At 40.6% G+C, this 18,402-nt stretch overlaps 2 protein-coding genes across 2 annotated transcripts; one reads left to right on the forward strand and one right to left on the reverse strand.

The window, feature by feature from the left end:
- Positions 1–691: 691 nt before the first annotated feature.
- Positions 692–7,541, reverse strand: TPRKB (TP53RK binding protein). Its single transcript, XM_044423459.1, has 5 exons — positions 7,411–7,541; positions 4,505–4,688; positions 2,478–2,600; positions 1,361–1,537; positions 692–970 (listed from the first exon to the last, which is right to left on the reverse strand). The coding sequence occupies exons 2-5, from the start codon at positions 4,646–4,648 to the stop codon at positions 884–886; spliced, it is 531 nt and encodes a 176-aa protein (XP_044279394.1). The 5' UTR covers positions 4,649–4,688; positions 7,411–7,541; the 3' UTR covers positions 692–883.
- Positions 7,482–17,996, forward strand: LOC123020061 (putative Dol-P-Glc:Glc(2)Man(9)GlcNAc(2)-PP-Dol alpha-1,2-glucosyltransferase). The gene is made up of 3 exons (XM_044423458.1): positions 7,482–7,679; positions 9,039–9,233; positions 10,834–17,996. The coding sequence occupies exons 1-3, from the start codon at positions 7,482–7,484 to the stop codon at positions 11,887–11,889; spliced, it is 1,449 nt and encodes a 482-aa protein (XP_044279393.1). The 3' UTR covers positions 11,890–17,996.
- Positions 17,997–18,402: the final 406 nt, after the last annotated feature.

Raw genomic sequence — 18,402 nt, forward strand, 5'->3', positions numbered from 1 at the left:
GGAAGGGCTCAAGGGCCAGAAATCAACTTTAAATACTCAACTGGATTAAAGACACCATTAATATTTCAGCACAGACCTCCAATTTACACTGGGACCACTAAACACAGGTAGAAGAATATTTTAACTTTCTCCCCCATGCCACTTGTTTTCTAAAATAAAACAACAAAAGGAAAAAGCTTGTCCTGGTGTCAAAAGATTTTTTCCCAGCAGGAGGAAGATTTAACAAAACCAGTGAACCAAGTGATGTTAGTGGGAGGTTCAGAACTCCCCTACCTACACAGTTAACTCAGTCTGAATTATGCTCCCAACAGGCTCAGTTTAGAGTGAGAAAGAGATGATCAGCTACATAGCTAAAGTATCATATAGATCAATTCTTGAAAGTATATTGACATATTCATCACACCTGTCTACTAAATGTTCATCTGTATGTTCAAGCTAGTTCTATATTAATCAGTAGTGTAGATTCAAAACTAATGTAAAACTGATAGCCCTTCCACTGTGTTCCCACGAGCTACTTCAAGGTTCTGGGTATATTAAAGAAGATGGTAGAGCCCAGGTAAAGGAGGTCAAACCATCTATACCTGAAAATACGTGTGGCCTAAGAGAATTCTTGCTTTATATTTAGCATTTTAAATGGTAAAAACTTCAGCAAAAGCATCTTCAGCAAAAAACCAGAAAGGAAGTAAATAAATACAGTGAATAAAATATTTTAATTACAAAAATACTCAAACAATATTTCTGTCTCCTGTAATAAAACTGTGCCAGATTCCATTTCCAAATATAATAAAACTCAGTACATTCTAACAGATTCAACCAAATACCAAAATAAAATAAAAGTTTTTCTTTCAGAAACAGGCTGCAGTTCTAGTGTAATTACTTCTTGTCATGAAACATCTTTTGTTGCCATTCTACAAATGATGCCATCCAGAAGCGTGCCAATTTTCTCTTCTTGTGGGGTAAGCTTGTACATCTGAAAAAAGTGGAATAGTGACCTGATGAGCAACATCGTTCTGAAGATATAAATGCTTTAGAGGTTGTGCTGACACTCTGATGGACGTTAAAGTTATATTAAAATGCAGACATTTTAACAAGCTGAAAAATACTGAGCAAAAGCTCAAAAATACTGAAGAGTTTAAAATGTACAAGAAAGAGGACAAAGGAAATTTAAGCAAACACATGGATCTGTTCCAATCCTATGCATGTTTACCTGGGAGAAAAATCCACTGAACTAAATGAGCTTCACTTCTGAGTAAACATACTTAGGATTGTCCTGCTCTACTTTTATCGTATGTAATTACAAACCAAGCAAATATTTTCATGATTTTTCTCCACTCTCACCCTTGCATTAGCTTGTACAAACCTTTTTAACTTTTTGTATATCTGTTATCTGGGGGAGATCTGCTAAAGAGATTTGCTGGCCTTCAACTCGGCTTATTAGATCTTCCAAATTCACAGTTTTCTCTTTGTTTTCAACCAGAACAATGAGTATTGCAGAGTCATTGTCTCCAATGCCAAACTTTTTGAAAGCATCTGAAATCTAACATGAAGAAAGAATACAAATTGTGTCAATCAACTGACAAAACTACACCTTCGCCTGATTATGAGTCCTAATGCCCTGGGGGGGGGGGGGGAGACCACTGCTTTATAACAAAGCATTAATCCATTGTTTTCATGCAAGTGCAAACAGGCTATCAAAAACATTAAACATAACCAGATTTTATATCACAGTATTTGCAACAAATATCAGCACCTTTTGCTTAATGCTTATTCACAGGATTTCAAGTCAAGAGATGAGGGGTAAATGGATCATTTTATCCCACATTGAAAGGCTGTTATCCAAAGAATAGCTGGGTCAAAGGGAAGGGTAGATAAGTTTTCCATCATATGGTACATAAGAATTTCTCAAAAAGGAATGGGATCTCCAAGATGCTCAACTGGTACGACAATTCCATATGATACAATCTCTTGAACAAAGTATTAACTATATTACTCATTCCATGCAAATGCATGGGCCATTAAGCAAAAGATCTGAAATACTATAAATAACTGTTCTCACTCACACAGAGACAAGGGAAGCTGAGTAAGGCGTGGGGCAGAAAGATCTCAAAATGATGTGCAGAAAATACATCTTATGGTAGGTAGTTCACCCAATATCTTTTAATGAACATTCTTCTTCAGATGCAAGCGAAGTAGGCTTTATGACAGGCAGAGCTGCTGCCAACAGGAAGTAGGGCTTTGCAAGATGACATGGCTTTCTCTCTCTGTGCCACCCCACCCCATCCCTGCTCTTTCTCTTTCTCCCCCTCCCCTTTATACTACATGCAAAAGATAACCAGACGAGGTGGTGTTTCCTAGTTCATTGTTCTGAAGAGCATGAGTTTGCCTCTAGCATCCAAAGAACTGGACAATTCCAAGGACCTTGTGAAACAAGGCCAAGGGCCCCAGTCCCACACCCAAACCATAAATAGACATCTTACATTATTGTTTGGTGAAAGATTGAATATTATTTCTGCATTTAGTGATCTTGTCTTCATTTTACCAATCTGGTGGAGATGAACAGCTTTGTTTGTTGCCACAAGTATCTGAAATGGATCAACAATCTGCCCAAGAGAACAAAAGTTTTACTCTCCAAATGATAACCCTCAAAATAGCACCAACTGCTTTCTTATGCTCAAGAATGAAAAATATAACTTCAGAAATAGCTGCAAGCTAGTACTTCCATGTGTAAGATGTTGAATCAAGTTGCAAGCTTTTTTTTAATACCATATTTTTCCGTGTGTAAGACAATACTTTTTCTTAAAAATATTTACCTAAAAATGGAGGGGCGTCTTATACATGGGGGGCTGAGAGGAGAACCGCAGATGTGCTGGGGGGGGGAAGGCCAGGCACGGACACGCTGGGGGGGGGGGGAGGCCGGTGCGGGCATGCGTGTGGGGAAGCAGCGGATGTAGGCGCACTGGGAGGGACATGAATGCGGGCGCGCTGGGGGGGATGCGGGCGCGGGCACCCCCGGGGTTGAGACTGGTATGGGCATGTTCAGGGGGGGAGACTGGCGTGGGCACACTGGGGGAGAAGACCGGCGCCAGTGTGCATGCAGGGAGATGGCGGGTGGGCGGGCAGCAGCAGCTTGTTCACTTGCTTGGAGATCAGTAAGAAAAGTGGGGGGTGTCCTATACATGGGGGTGTCTTATAGACAGAAAAATATGGTACTCCATGCATTATAGATAGGCAAATTTTATTAAGAAAACAATCCCTGGGGGCCTAATCCTATAATGTTGTAAACAGGTATTGATATTAAATCTTAATTCATGCATAATATTTCTATCTGGGAAAAGTGGGTTCCTCACACTCTTTCTGATGCTTGCAATTTAGTTTACCAAAAGAATTAACGGTCACTATATTGTAAAGAATCAGGGTTTGGGCCTTTTTTGTTGTACTTTTTAAAGTATTATATGGGCAAACCTAGATAAAGAAAACCTTTAAGAAGATAGCCACTTAGGGAAAATAATGGCAACACATTTTAACATCCAGGGAAAATCAAGGAAATGTACAGACTTTTCAGTTTTTATCTAAAGCCTTCCTCTCACTCAAATATGGGATTTCTATTTAGCATATTTTTAATGCAGGAACATGATTCTTGCAAATTCAGAATCAGTCCCATGAGTGCACACAACACTAAAGCATGTTACATGTTAAAAAATGAAAATATACCCAAAAGGATGTATTCAAAAAAAAAAAAATCTGAACTGTATGGTTCAGTTCAGATGTTTCATATTCTGATTTGCAAATCTTAGTTTGACAAGCAAATATACCTTGCATGTTCTTCCTCCTTAAGAAAAGAAGAGCTGTGCTGAACCAGACAGAGGCTGATCTTATCTAGCTTTCTCTACCCATGGTGGCTAACCAGACTTCAGAAAGTTGACAATTGTGCAACAGCATGTGTGGAACTGCATCCTTTCATTCACATTTCCAAGTAACTTAGAAACTGCCTCCATGAATTTGTCTATTTTCCTTTTAAAGCCATCCAACCAACAGTACATCTTGCAATAACCAATTCCCTAGTTATCAAAGCACTAGTGAAGAAGGACTTCCTTTATCTCTCACCATTCAGCTTTATTGGATGGCTCCAGTGTCTCATGTTATGAAAGAGGAAGAAAGACTTTTCTGGTTAGGCTTCACAGTGAGTCTATGATACATCTGAACTGGTTGTTGCTGATTAAAGTGAATTTCTAAACTAGATGTAGAAACCAGGATTTAATCTGGTTTAAAAGCTAATTACGTTTAGCTGCAACCATATATCAGTTTGTAACTAATGGAAAGAAAAATTCACATGAGGAGGAAGAGACATAAGATTGAGGTATCTATCAGATACCATTTATTGCTAGACAATGGTTTGCTTTTGTCATTTTGGTCCTGAAACCCAGAATCTCAGCAAGTCATACAGTTTTGTGCTAACCAGTTAGTGAATACACACATGAACACACACACTATACAGTTTTCTCACCATTGCAGGATTAATTAATGCTGCATCAATAGCACCTTCCATTGCCTTTTTCCTTAGAGTAGCAGCATTTTTCACATCATTAAATAAGATAAGAGTAACAAGACAGTCAGGAAACAGTTCCAATCGATGTGTGAAATGCCGCATCTTGTGACAGAACAGTAAACTCCCTTTGAATCAGCCAAACCTGGAACATGTATAAACATTTACAGTTTACTGATGGGTAATGTTGATATCTTTGCTATTCAGAGAGCACTTTTATTTAACATAGCATAAAGGTACACTCCATGGAGATGCTTTGGAAAGGGTCAGATGTGCGTTAGAGGAAGATGAACTCTAAGCTGTGGCTTATTTTATGTTAACAAATGAAAAACCCCACACCACTCTGAGTAACTTCTTTTGTAAATTTATTCAAGTTTAAGCAAAGTAAACATTCAGATCACTAATAAGACACAATGTGAACATGCAAGCCATTCAGCAACTTTAAGAATATCTCTTACCCAGCTTATATTGAACTTTCCCTTATCCAGATTTCCTACTTTTTTGTGGTTGAGCAAGAAAAGCATACAAATATGCATAGGATTATCAAACTAACTTTTTAAAAGCATGCTGCATCGTAGTGTTGCTTGTAATTATCCTATGCTGGCTTTTCTCACATTTACTAGCTAGCCATTATTTGTGGTCCCCACTGACCCATTCTCTGGGACTTCTGCACATACCAGATGACTTTAGGGAAGTAAGCGGTGTTATCTCACATAAACCATACTGAGCTTCTTGAGATGGTACTATGATTCTCCTGTCTATTTTCAAGGCTCAACACAAAGTGACAGTAAACCCCTCCCCTCCTTTGAGTGTTGATATTTGTGTCACAAGAGCAGAAGGGGCAGAAAGGACAGTTATGACCAACAACCAAATTTGTGTACCACTAGTTGCAGAATCTGTTCACAGTTGGCACTGAGTTTTCTGAAGCAGTGTCCAAGGAATTCTGTTGAAAGTTTAGAAGCAAATGTCCAAAAGCCTTCAAATATGTTCTTGACAAGGGGGTGAGTTGGATGTAACTTCTGTTGTGGGTGTACTTTAATATATCCCCATTAATTTCTTGGTTATCCAATTTATTTTTCTGAGATAATCCTGTGAGCAGGGTCAGCAATGGACAATTGTTTTGGCCCATGAATGCATATCTAATGAAGTTTGTTAACAGCAAATACCCCATTCCTTTCTTATATGTATGAATTCACAAGACTCCTGGGAAAAACATAGAATAGTAGGGTTGCAAGGGGCCAGAAAGCCACCAGGTCCAATCCTCTGATCAGTTCAGGGCACCAAGTTACAACGTTCCTCTCAGATAGCTGTCCAGTTTCATCTTGGATGCCTCTACTGTGGGAGAGCCCACAATCTCCCAAGTCCATGTGTCAAGTTTCACTAAAAGTGCCCCCTGGTTCTGCATTAATACACACAATTTACATAAAACCTTCCTAAAATACTAAGACTGAAGGCCTAAGTAATGCAATGCAGCTTTAATCCAGAAAGATGCTTAGGAGTGGGATTTCTGCACAGGATCTCTGTTGGACAGAGATGGTCACCAGCTTACTTTATCTGTACACATATATGTTTAATTGACACTGCTTCTGCAACTTTAATATCAGCATGACACACATATGAAATGTCTTCTTGTATGGAAATGAAGTGACAGTCTTTATTTTCTATGTAAGGCTGCTGCAAAAGGAAGAGAAACAGGGTTCCTAGAAATAGGCAACCTTGCCAGCAGGTGGCAGATTAATAACTGCAACACATTTAGGAGCTTTCTCTCTCATATTGTGATATTAGTTATCCTGGGATAATTACTTTTTTCCAGTTCTGTGTACGTAACAGACAATGCAAGTGAACTCTTACTGCATGTGAAATGAGGCATTAGAGCTCTTTATACTGGTGTGGCTGGGAGAGAAGGGCTTGTGACCCTCCAGTTGCTTTGGCTTAGAATTCCCATATTCCTTTGTCATTTACTATGCTGGTTAGGGCTGATAGGAGTTGTAGGCCACATCATTTGGAGTGCCACAAACTGATCACCCCTGCTTTAGCTGTACTGGTCATGAATAATTAGTATGTATGAAATGCACTTTATGATTTATAAAAAAGATAAAATGCATTATAGTACTACATTTCATGCAAAGCAAAGCCCAGGCTGTTTTGCAAACAGACTAAACTCCCTAATATGGATTCACAGAACCCGCAGCACTACAGTTTAAAACAATGAGGTTTCCAACACCACTTTCCATAACTGAGCAGGGAACAAGATAAAGCAGGGTAATTAGTTCAGATATAAAACGTTACTTGCTCTTGTAATAAAATCCTGCTTTTACTAACGATACTGCACACATAACACTGAGCAGAAGGTTTTATATTCTGGCTTCTAGATGAATCAAGATTTTTGTTTGCTCTACATTGATAAGGAAATACGTATTAAATCTACACAACTACGCGATGGTGTCCAACTTGTCTCCAAATGCTTTGGCCCACAACTGTCCTCAGTCAGCACAACCAACAGAGAGGGATGATCGGAAGTGCAAACCTAAATATCTGCGGGGGGGGGGGGGCTACAAGGTGCCCACCGCTCAAGTATGCGGTTGCCGAACAATGCCATGAGCCGCGCCTCTTCCTGACCGATGAGGGCAGAGTTAAAGGAAGAGCCAGGCAGCCAAACAGCTGCGAGAAGCCGAGGCCCGGCCCGGTTTTCCTCGGCTCGGACTAGCATCCGCCGCCGCTCTCTCCAGCAGGGGCGGGTTCCCCCTGCTGAAAGGCCCACCAAGGCTGGGGCCGGCTGGCGGACAAGCAAGCTGACCGGTCTCGGCTCCCGCGCCCACCCCACGCCTCCAGGACGGAGGGCCCGGCCCGGCCCGGCCCCCACTCACCAGCTCGCTCCGTCCTCCCGCCGCTGCCGCAGCGCCTCCTCCGGGCCTCGGCCGGGCGTTCCGGCGCTTCGATGCGAGCGCTGGGAGGGGCCGTGCGCGACAGCATGGAGCGCTCCGAGGCCTACTGCTTCTCGGCGGCCTTCAGCGGCCTCTTCCTGGTCTCCTGCCTGCTCTTCTCTGCGCTCAACCGCCTGCAGCGCGCGCCCTACATGGACGAGGTCTTGCACGTCCCGCAGGCGCAGGCCTACTGCGAGAGCCGCTTCCAGCAGGTAGGCAGCCGCCCAGCGCCGGGATGCCGCGCCGCTCTGCGGGGGGACGGCCCCGCATCCGCCGCTGCCTCCGCTCGGGGAGCCCATCCCCAAAGGGCAGTCTTCCCCAACCGAATGCTTTCCAGAGGTCTGGACCACAAGACCCATCACCCTTAGCCTCTGCATAGCCAAGGACCGGGGATAATGGGCGCTGTGTATGTGGAGGGCACCGACTGGGAGAAGCCTGGTACAGCTGCAGAAAGTTTCATAGACTCATCGATTAGTACAGCTGGAAGGTGCCGGAAGGTCTTCGGGGGCCCCTACTCAGTGCAGGACACCAGGTTACACCACACCTCTCAGATGGCTGCCCAGCTTCATCTTGGATGCCTCTAGTGCCTCTTTAAGCAACTGGTTCCACTGTGGCAAGAATTTTTTCCCCCTAAAATCTAACCTGAATCTGGTTTGTTGCAATTTGAGTTAGTATTTGGTGTCCTACACTCTGGGAAAAGTGAGAAGAGATCTTGTCCTTCCTCTCTGTGACAGCTTGTGAGGTACTTAAAGAATGCTGTCATGGACCCCAGTCAAACTTCTCTTCTCAAGGCTGAACATGGCCGGTTCTCTCAGTCTTTCCTTATAGGGGGGTTGTTTCCAGACCTTGGATGATTTTTGTTGCCCTCCCCTGAATCCCTTCCAGTCGCATCTTTCTTAAACTTCGGTGCCACACCACACACACACACACACACACACACACACTATACGCGTACACGCAGTACTAGTGCGTCTTGGGTTCAAGGCAACAGAAACAAAATGGACAGAGTCCATCCAGAGATAAAATGGTTATGTGCAAGAACTTGCAGAACTGTCTTTACAGACATTGCAACATTTTTTAGGATGTCTTAGTTCTCCTAGCTATTGAACAAACCCATCTGTGACTGGCCACCACACCCCAGTGTATAACCCTTGAGCAACTTGTAGCCTTCTAATATACTGTTTGATCTGCATCCCCCATATTCCCTCAGTATTACCTATGCTGGCATTGTAGGCCAGAACATCTGGACTGTTCCATAGGTTTGCGACCCTGAGAAAGATTTTTAGGAGCAGTAGTGTAGTTAGGAAAATATAAACTCTTGACTTAATAGTTTTATGGAGGCAACTCACCTGGTGTCATGTTTAGAGTATTCGATTGGACTCAGGTATTGGACTGGACTCAGATGTAGCCAGAACATTCAGATTTCAGTAAAGGGGAGATGCACAGATACACAGGAATCATAAAAAAATGAAAGTTGAATTAAAATTACTAATTTCTCTTTCTGATTTTCTGTTATAAAAATATTTTTATTCACCATTTACTTTTGTCCATTTTCCTTTTCCTTTTGATAGTGGGACCCAATGATCACTACGCTGCCTGGTTTATACTTGGTGTCGGTTGGAATGGTGAAACCTGCAGCATGGCTCTTTGGGTGGTCCGGAAGTATCGTCTGCTCTACAGGAATGCTCAGATTCATTAATCTTCTTTTCAGCACTGGGAACTTCTACTTACTATATTTGCTTTTTTGCAAGGCAAATTATAAAAAGGTACGAAACAAATGTATTATAATACTATTCCTATGCACAGTAACCCCTTTCATGTGCCAGAATTTTGGTAAAAGTTTGAATTCTTCCCTTACCTAAAACTAGAGTTAGATTCTGTTTCATTGCTGTAATAATGCTTGACTCTACCCAGCACTCTAGATCATGGGTCCTCAAACTATGGCCTGCAGGACAGATCTGGCCCACCACGGCCATCCGTCCAGCCCGTTCCACCATTTGCCACCCGCGTGCGTGCTTGCTGCACAGGTGGGGAGGTGGTGGCTTGCTCACTCGGAGATGGTCTCTGAGTGAGCAAGCTGCCACTGCCTGCCTTCCATGCATGCGCGCTCGCCGCTGCCTTGCAGCCAGTGGCTTGCTTGCTCAGAGATGGTTTTGAACTCGCTGGGAGATCTCCAAGGGAGCGAGCCACCGCTGTGCGTGCCCGATGCCGCCTCGCGCATGCCCAGTGGCAGCTCACCGGCCTGTGCCCCCAGGCACTCCCACCTCACCAGCTCGCAGTCACCGCAGCCTTTCACCTGGCCCCTATTCAAAAAGTTTGAGGACCCCTGCTGTAGATGAGGGCCATCTTTCTGTTTTTCTAAAGTGGTGGGAAGCCATTTATACATATGACAAAGACTTGCACATCTAATTTTACACCTGTGGCTACTAGTCTCAGTGAGTTCATAAGCTTGCATATTGTTGCAACCATAAACCAGTTTCTTTATTTAGCAGTCTGGGAGGATTTACACTACTGTACCTTCATGGTCTTCAGCAGTCCTACAGCACTAAGAAAACAATCTGTTCATTTAATCTCTGTGGATCATTTGGACAAAAATGCTATTTCCTATGAAGCCTGCAATAGACAACTTCTAGGGCCAAGTCCCTTTAGGGAACAATGCTTGGGGGTCACTTACTGGCTATTAATTGGGGCCAGATCTTGGGCTGGGTGATACTAAAACCCCAAGTGCGTAGTTATAGTCAAATGTAGGTGGGGTGCCCTTTTTCTCTGCCTGTCTGTCTCTCATCTCTCTTCCTGTCCCTTTCCCTTCTCAAAGCCTCTGTCACACACTTTTTTTTCTTTCCTTCTCACCTACTTTGCCTCAGCTTTTTGAGGGAGGTATATATGCATACCTGTTCACACACATGCATAGATATATATCTATCGTTCTGTCAGGGCAAGGAAAAATGCTTCTATTTCTCCCACGCCTGCACAGTAATACAGTGGGCCATCAGTGGATCTATTCCGAGTACTGCCCTCTGCAAGGGGATGGGACCATGGGGTAGGGGCTGTGGGCGAGACACGGACTTACCATTGTCTGGATTTGGCTGCAGGTCAGGTGGCTCCCTGCCCCTAGATTCTCTGGTTAAATGAGCAGCAATTTTTAAAAAGAGTGTCTATTGTTTCTTCAAGACAGCACGTATAAAAACTGCAGATGACAAGCCCCTTGCATTTTATTTAAAATTATCACAAGCCATTCAGTTCCCTTTCATTTCAATGGAGTTTGTATAGTTGAATTTTATGGTATATTTTGCATGTTTGGTTTTTAAAGTTTAATGGATGCATTCATTCTGATTTCCCCATCCCTTTCCCCTCATCCCTTTGCAGGCTGCTTCTGGGTTCCAGAAGATCCTATCAACCTTGACACTGGCAATATTTCCACCTCTTTATTTTTTTACATTCCTATATTATACTGATTCAGGGTCAACATTTTTTACTCTTTTTGCATATTTAATGTGCCTTTATGGCAATCATAAAACTTCTGCCCTGCTTGGATTCTGTGGCTTTATGTTTCGTCAGACAAATATTGTATGGACTGTATTCTGCGGTGGAACCCTTGTTGCACAAAAGCTCAGTGAAGCCTGGAAGGCGGAACAATTGAAAAACAAAGACCAGAAGGGCTTACCCACGAAGGGATCCTTTTCAGAACTAATCAGAGCCTTCAGATTTCTCCTTGAGTACTTCATGTCAGTTAGAAACGTAAGCACTCTCATGCTTTTGACTTGGCCATACATCAGCATGGTGATGGTGTTTGTAACCTTTGTGGTCCTTAATGGTGGCATTGTCGTTGGTGACAGGAGCAGCCATGAGGCCTGCCTGCATTTCCCTCAGCTGTTCTACTTCCTTTCTTTTACTCTCTTTTTTTCCTTTCCTTATCTAGTAACACCTAGCAAAATTGCCCAGTTTCTTCGTTCTGTGAGGACACATTTGTTGCAATACAGCATCTTCACCATCATTGCTTTATTCCTTGTCTGGAGGTATACCTATGCTCATAAGTATCTCCTTGCGGATAACAGACATTACACGTTTTATGTGTGGAGAAAAATCTTTCAAAGACATGAGCTTGTAAAGTACATATTAGTCCCAGTTTATGCCTTTGCTGGCTGGAGCTTCATGGATGCACTGAAGTCAAAATCTGTTTTCTGGAATTTAGTCTATTTTGTGTGTTTGCTTGCAGTCACGGTTCCCCAGAAGCTACTAGAATTTCGTTACTTCATTTTACCATATGTCATATATAGGCTGAATATTCCAGTACCATCACTTTTTAAACTTTTCCTTGAGTTGACTTTTTATCTTTTGGTAAATGCAGTGACCTTCCACTTATTTTTGAACAAACCATTTCAATGGCCAAATAGTGAGGAACTCCAGAGGTTTATGTGGTAATTTTGATTTTCAGGAAGACCAAATTTTAGGATTTTTTTTTCTTCAGCAAGTAAGTGACTGAGTTTATAAACTCTCAAAGAAAGCTAAATATTTGTAATGTTTTTGTAACTGGGAGAGTGTGAAATTCGATGCACTGTCGTTGTAAATATTGGACTATTTTTATAAGGTAAACATCCTGGGGATAAATAAATATAAAATCAGGGAAATTTCACCCACACATCCAAGCGAATGTGAATAAAGGAATTTGTTTACATCATACTAGTTATGTTGCAGGTAACTAAGATACCTTCTAAGATAACTTCACTGTGTATGTGCTTAGCTGCACGCATCAGGAGTTAGTAAAAAATGGTGTAGCTGTGACCTAGTTGGTTGAATTTTGATGTGATTTGGTCACCACAATGTGGCTCTCAGGTATTATCTTTGCTGATGATAATATCTTGCAAGAGTGTCCCTTCCAGGACAATCTCAGATTTTACTGCCTGTTGGAAAATTTAAGCTTTCCAGACAACATTGAGTCTTAGATACCAATACATGAGGGCTCATTCACACAAACAGTTCCTTATGGAGATAATAAGTGAAATACATCATGACGACAACTTCATTGCAGCCAGAAGGAACCTAAGAAACAAGCCTCAGGATTATGGTTGTAATCCTAGACCTACTTACCTGAGAGTGAATTCGTTGGGATTTAATGTTTGAATAGACACCTGGTGGATTGTGCTGTAAAAACAGCATGAGTGGGCGACAGCAAATTCTCTTACAAGCTGGAGGACAACATTTAATTGACATATCATTGACAAATGTAATTAACCAGACTGAAAATCACTTAAAGGACATGCTGGATGCCAGACTATAATGGAGTAGCATGTTAAGCACACCGAGTAAAAGGCAGATTTGCAAAGGCCCATTGAAAACAATGAAAACTTGAAAAAAATGAGTATTTAACACTATTCCTGTGCACACTTTCCCAAGAATGCAAAGGTCTTCTGAGTAAATGTGCAAAAGTGCATTACTGAAAATTGCTCAGTTGTACTCAGTAGGTACAATATAAACCAGGTGTCTGTGGTTAATCGTACAATCCTAGTCATGTCTATTCAGAAGTAAACACTGAGATCCAAGGCCCTTACTCCCATGTAATTGCGTAGGATTGCAGCTTAAGCCTGCCTTGTTTCAATAGTTTACTTAATGTTTGTACAGCTGCATCTATTGCATTTATTATATAAAATTTTGTGAATTGGTATCCATTGAAAGCAAACAACTGGAAGCAACACTTAAAAACAAAAATGCCTAAGGGCCATCAATTGTTCAGCCTTAATGAATTTTCAGAATGTTGTGGAACAATCTGCATTCTTTCTGTGGCCATTTTTAATATCAAAAACACATCTGTGGCAACTAGAAAAGTGTGGCCTCTCTTTAAAATAAAATCTGAGATTCTCAAAATTCTAACAGGAGAAACTTTCAGAATGTGTAGCATGTGCTAAAATTATAATCAATTTCCTGCATTCATTGGCCATAATCCATAGAGTTAATAATGTTTTAGGCTATATTGATTTAAGTGGGATGAGATGAACTAGGTTTGGGGGATTGTGGCCATTCTCTCACATTCAGAGAACTGAGGAGGAATATTTAGATGACTTTTTAAAGTCATGCAATTAATGATACAACTTGAGGTGGCAAAACAAAGGAGCAGTGTTGCCACCTCAAACTGCATATTAAAATACTTGATGTCAAAGCATCCAGGACAGTAGTTTGGGGCAATTGATAGGTTTCTTGTGTCCCTCTGTTAGGTCAGTACAAGTAGAACTGATCTTTATTATTGCTTATGTATAATCCTATTAATAGTTACACTGTGACATTATGTTGGTGATACAAGAAAAAGCTGGGATACATTTTGAGGTAAGGAAGGAAGCCAGTTTGGAACAATGTTAATCATTTTTAAAGCTGAGAATGCAATGAATTCAGGGAAAGTAAATACAGCTTTTGTAGGAGCCATGTCAAAGGGTTACTCCTGGTTGAGTAATGGATTCTTCACAATGAAGAAGGGGGGAAAAACTTCCCCAAATGTACAGATTTGGGCTACATGGTAAAGATACATGAAATTCATAATATAACAAATCATATTACCTTTAGAGGCTCATGTTCAGAGTATAGAGTTTAGGAATACAGCCTAAAGTTTCTTGTTTATTTAACATGAAGCTTGTTGCTTGCAAGATATGAGCATTTTGAATTAATACAAAGAGCGTGGGTGGTCTTTTGCATAATTTACTGATTATGAAACAAGAAGAGGATTCAGTTGAAATTCCCTAATCAATGCTCTTTGAGAAACAAACAAAACAATAATGGCTTGTTTGTTATTGCTTTTCAGTAGCATTAATAGTTAGTAGCATTAATCTGCTTTTTGAAATGAGAAATCTTACTGGATTTGATTAAAGTCCTTAGGAAACATAGAGTTTAGAACCTCGAAAAGCAATATTGTAGTGATAGCTGTTATTATTTCTGTTAACTCTAAATGCCACAGGGCTTCTTAAATAATACAACTTACAGAAGACAACAAACTCCCGGTCCCTCTTACAATTATGGACTTTTAAAATGTACTGTTCCCTGATATGCCAGAAAAGTGGCCATTTGTGTTTATAGTAAAGTTTTATTTGTACTTCTGCAGCTTGTTCCCATTCTAGCTGCCACTAGCAATACGTGGTGGTGCCGTGAAGGGCCTCCAAGTGATGTAGGACATCTTGATGGATTCATGATGGTGGGGGGTAGGACAGGGTTCCTTTCAAGGGTTCGTTGAGTGCTAACCTTCAATCTGTTTCACTCATGCTGGAGCAACTTGAAAGGAAAGTTTGTGTAGTGACTGAGCCTGCCGGTTCCTGGCACCTCGTCATTCTGCAGGTGTTGCTGGAACCACACTGCCAGCCTCCCATCTGTTGAATTTAACTGATATGGATCCCACACTGCAAACTGGGCAGGGTGTGTCTTTTGCAAGTTAATTTAGGAAGCCTCTTGTAAAACGAGTGCAGCAGTGTACAGTAAAACTGGAGTGCGTGCACATTTTTTCCTACTTGCTTTAGGAGATTCCAGGTTCATTCCTTAGGTGAATAACAACCTGCAGCTCCCTAGCTATTTAGTAAGCAGCTGCTTGAGTAGAAATGCCAAAGAGAGGTAAAATTTCTTGTATCTCCATTCCTATCCAGAAATTTTGGCCTGTATCTCTTATATCGGCTGTCTTATGTGACTGATGGGAGACAAAATATGGTGGGGGTTACAAAATACCTTGTGTGTATCTCCATGCCACAAAGAGCTATTTAGCCTGGTGTTAGTTATTCAAGGCACAGGCAGAAGCTATGTGAGAGAATGAGATGTGCTGAGCTTGCTGAGATTACATATGCTAATTACAATTCCATTTTGCCAAGAACTTCACTGTAGCTTAAAACCATAAAATTAGAAACTGATGTGTTATTATTTATTTAATTTCCATACCACCCAACAGCCAAAACTCTCTAGGTAGCTCGCAAAATTTAAGAGCCACAAATCTCAGATAATGAAACAATACAGCACATTTAACTGAAAGCACTTAAAACAATTTCAAGCATTTAAAAATATGTATGATGAGATGCAGGAACTGACAAAAACAATTTGTCCAAATGGCCCATCATTTGTCATCAAATATTTTGGAAGATTGTATGGGATGCCTTAAGAAAACTATTTCAATCCCTATTTATTATCCAAATCAAAAATGTGAATAGTATAAATCAGTAGTTTAGAGAGCAGAGCCTTGTTTTCTGAAACATAAAGTCCGGGAGATGTTTCTTAAGGAAAAAAGCTTCTACAGCTATTTCCCTGCCTACTTTTTGTAGCCAGTTTTGTTCAAGCTATACTGTGACAGTTCCAATCTTTGGACATGCCCACATAATAAAAATACCGTTCACTTCTGGCATCTGTCACTTGTGTTGTACAACAATAGTGCACCATAACATAAGAGGTCTGATGCAAAAATGGTCAGTAGGCAACCATTTCACAACTCCTAGTTAAGAACCAGGATCTGTTGACCTGTTGTTGCTGGAAGGTTTTTTTTAAATGTGAAATGTGACATTGTTGACTACATTTCATAAGAATGGGCATTGTTTCTAAGGGCTGGACTGGTGGCTACTGGGTGGAAATAAGTGAGTATTCTAATTTTTGCTACTACCTTTTAAAAATCCTTGAACAGCAGTAGACAGGTGGCCTGCATATGCATTCGGAATGTGTTCCTCTTCTAGAGGATCCATTTAAAACCACTGAATGAACAATTTAAAGATTTGCAAAGGAAGAACAAACACTTCTTAACTAAATTTCACAAGGTGGCACTGTTGAGCTATCTTTTTGATACATCTAGTGTATATATGCTAATTTTAAAGGGCTGTTGGGGTTAAAATATTTGATGTTTATCACATTAGTTATTTCCCCTCCTTGCTAGTACTTTGTATTTATCTTAGTTCTGAAGCTGTGTTAACGTTTTTTTATTGTTTATTGCATTTTTATTGTTCTTAGAATGGTGTTTGTAGCTTGCAGTCTTTAAAACAGTTTTTTAGTAGAAGGCCAGTTGCATTACTGGAAAATTACGATTTGTGTTTCAGATATTTATTTTACCACTGTGACAGGAAGCGCCTAGTTCTGTTAAGAAGGGGACAGCACAGTATTGTTCCACTAGAATGTAAGGCCTTTCTCTAAAAATATTAATTATTCTTTAAATTGGGGATAAATTGTGTTTTTAAAATGTGCCCTCAAAGGGCTTGAGCCATCTGCTAGTTTGACTTTTTATGTTAAATGTCACCAACATTTTCATGAGATATGCAGGGAGGAGGAAGTCTGGTCCACAGATGAGATATGTATCTCTCTGTCACATCTCTTTAATCCTTGTTCTTACATAACTGCCACCAAACCTGCTTTTCTTTCTCTCAATAGTTTTGTCTTGCCAACATATTGCAGTAGTACAGATAGCCATTATTGAGAAGCAAAGAAGACTATGCTTCTCTACCATGAACCTAAGGGAGCATGTGATGCTACCCTTTGTCCAGATCCTGCAGTTCTTCCCCTTTGGTAAAAAGGAGGTGGAGGAGATTGTGTGAATTGCACCTGGGTGCTATGTGGACTTAGTCGTTTTGTACACACACAGGCACCACTGGCAGTGTGAATAAATTCCTCCTAGCATGTGTTGCTCTTCTTGTTCATTTATCACACAAAGAAGAATTATAGCCAAGCAGATGGATGTAGTGGCTCATGAATTCCACGCTGTGCAAATGAAAAAGCTATAATGTATGAAGTCAACCCATTTAACCAACCCCATATCGTTTGTACAAAGAATGAAAAAGATGTGTTTCAAAACAATTTATTGAATATTAATATTTAATAGAGAGGGCCTGTCCTCATTCGCTTCTCTTGAATGTACAAAGGGTTGCATAGGTAAAACTATACTTTTACTGAAGTGGAGGCGGCAACTTCGGCAGGGGGTGTATTTCTCCTGATTTAGGATGCTGGATGTGCTTGTGCTTTTCCATTGTCATATGAACTACAAGGCATTGGACTGCAAGTCAAGGAAGGCTGGGCTGGAGTCAGTCACAGACATTTTTATTCATGCACATAAGCTGCCTGGTTGCAGAGGGGGTTCTTAACTGGTTGTTGCTGTTTATTTCTGGTATTACTGTGTTTTAATTGTGCTTCAATGGATTTGTTTTGTGTGATATTTAATTAAGATTTTGTTTTTAGTCTGTCTTTTATTGTTTACCATCTTGAGCACCATTTTTGATGAAAAGGCAGGATATAAGTGAAACAAGAAATAAATTGGAGACAACTATCAAAAGAAGGAATTAAGTAGCTCCAAGAATAGAAAGGGAGTTTCAATTATGAGAGTAATATAAAGACATATAATATATGAAGTTCAATGGAATCACTTTCCATTAGGGTACAAAAGAAAGCATCTGCCTGTTCATTTCCAATAAATGTATTTTTTCCAATGTTGGGTTCTTGTGTCTATAATATTTGTTACAGTGTAATTGTGTTTTCCCTTAAAACTTTTGGAGCACCCAGAATATTGTGGATACGGTGGTATAATAAAGATTTTCCCTTAGATGTCTTGCTGTAAGCATTTTTTCTTAATTGCCAAATAAGTGTGGGATTTTTTTGTGGGGGGCATTGTATGCACCATACAGCTCATTATTCTACTGTTTCTTCAATACTTCTCACTGAAAGACACATTAATATAGCTCACTGTAAATTTGCAGATCGTGTGATTTGTGTATTTACCTGTCATATTTAATATCTCACCAGCTAGAAAGTCTGAAGGATATATGAAAGATTTAATACACTAAATCATCCCTATTCCCAGTTGCAGCTTTAACTAGCTATAACTCAGTATATTTTGTGACTCCAGGATGGTTTTTTGGATGTTGGCAATCCATAATTGAGTGTAACTTTGTAAATTAGGCTAATTTGGGATATAATTTACAAACTTGGTCAGCACCAGGCAGGGTTGTC

This window comes from Varanus komodoensis, unplaced genomic scaffold (assembly GCF_004798865.1).
Source record: "Varanus komodoensis strain SLA01 unplaced genomic scaffold, ASM479886v1 scaffold13_3, whole genome shotgun sequence".
Taxonomy (NCBI): domain Eukaryota; kingdom Metazoa; phylum Chordata; class Lepidosauria; order Squamata; family Varanidae; genus Varanus; species Varanus komodoensis.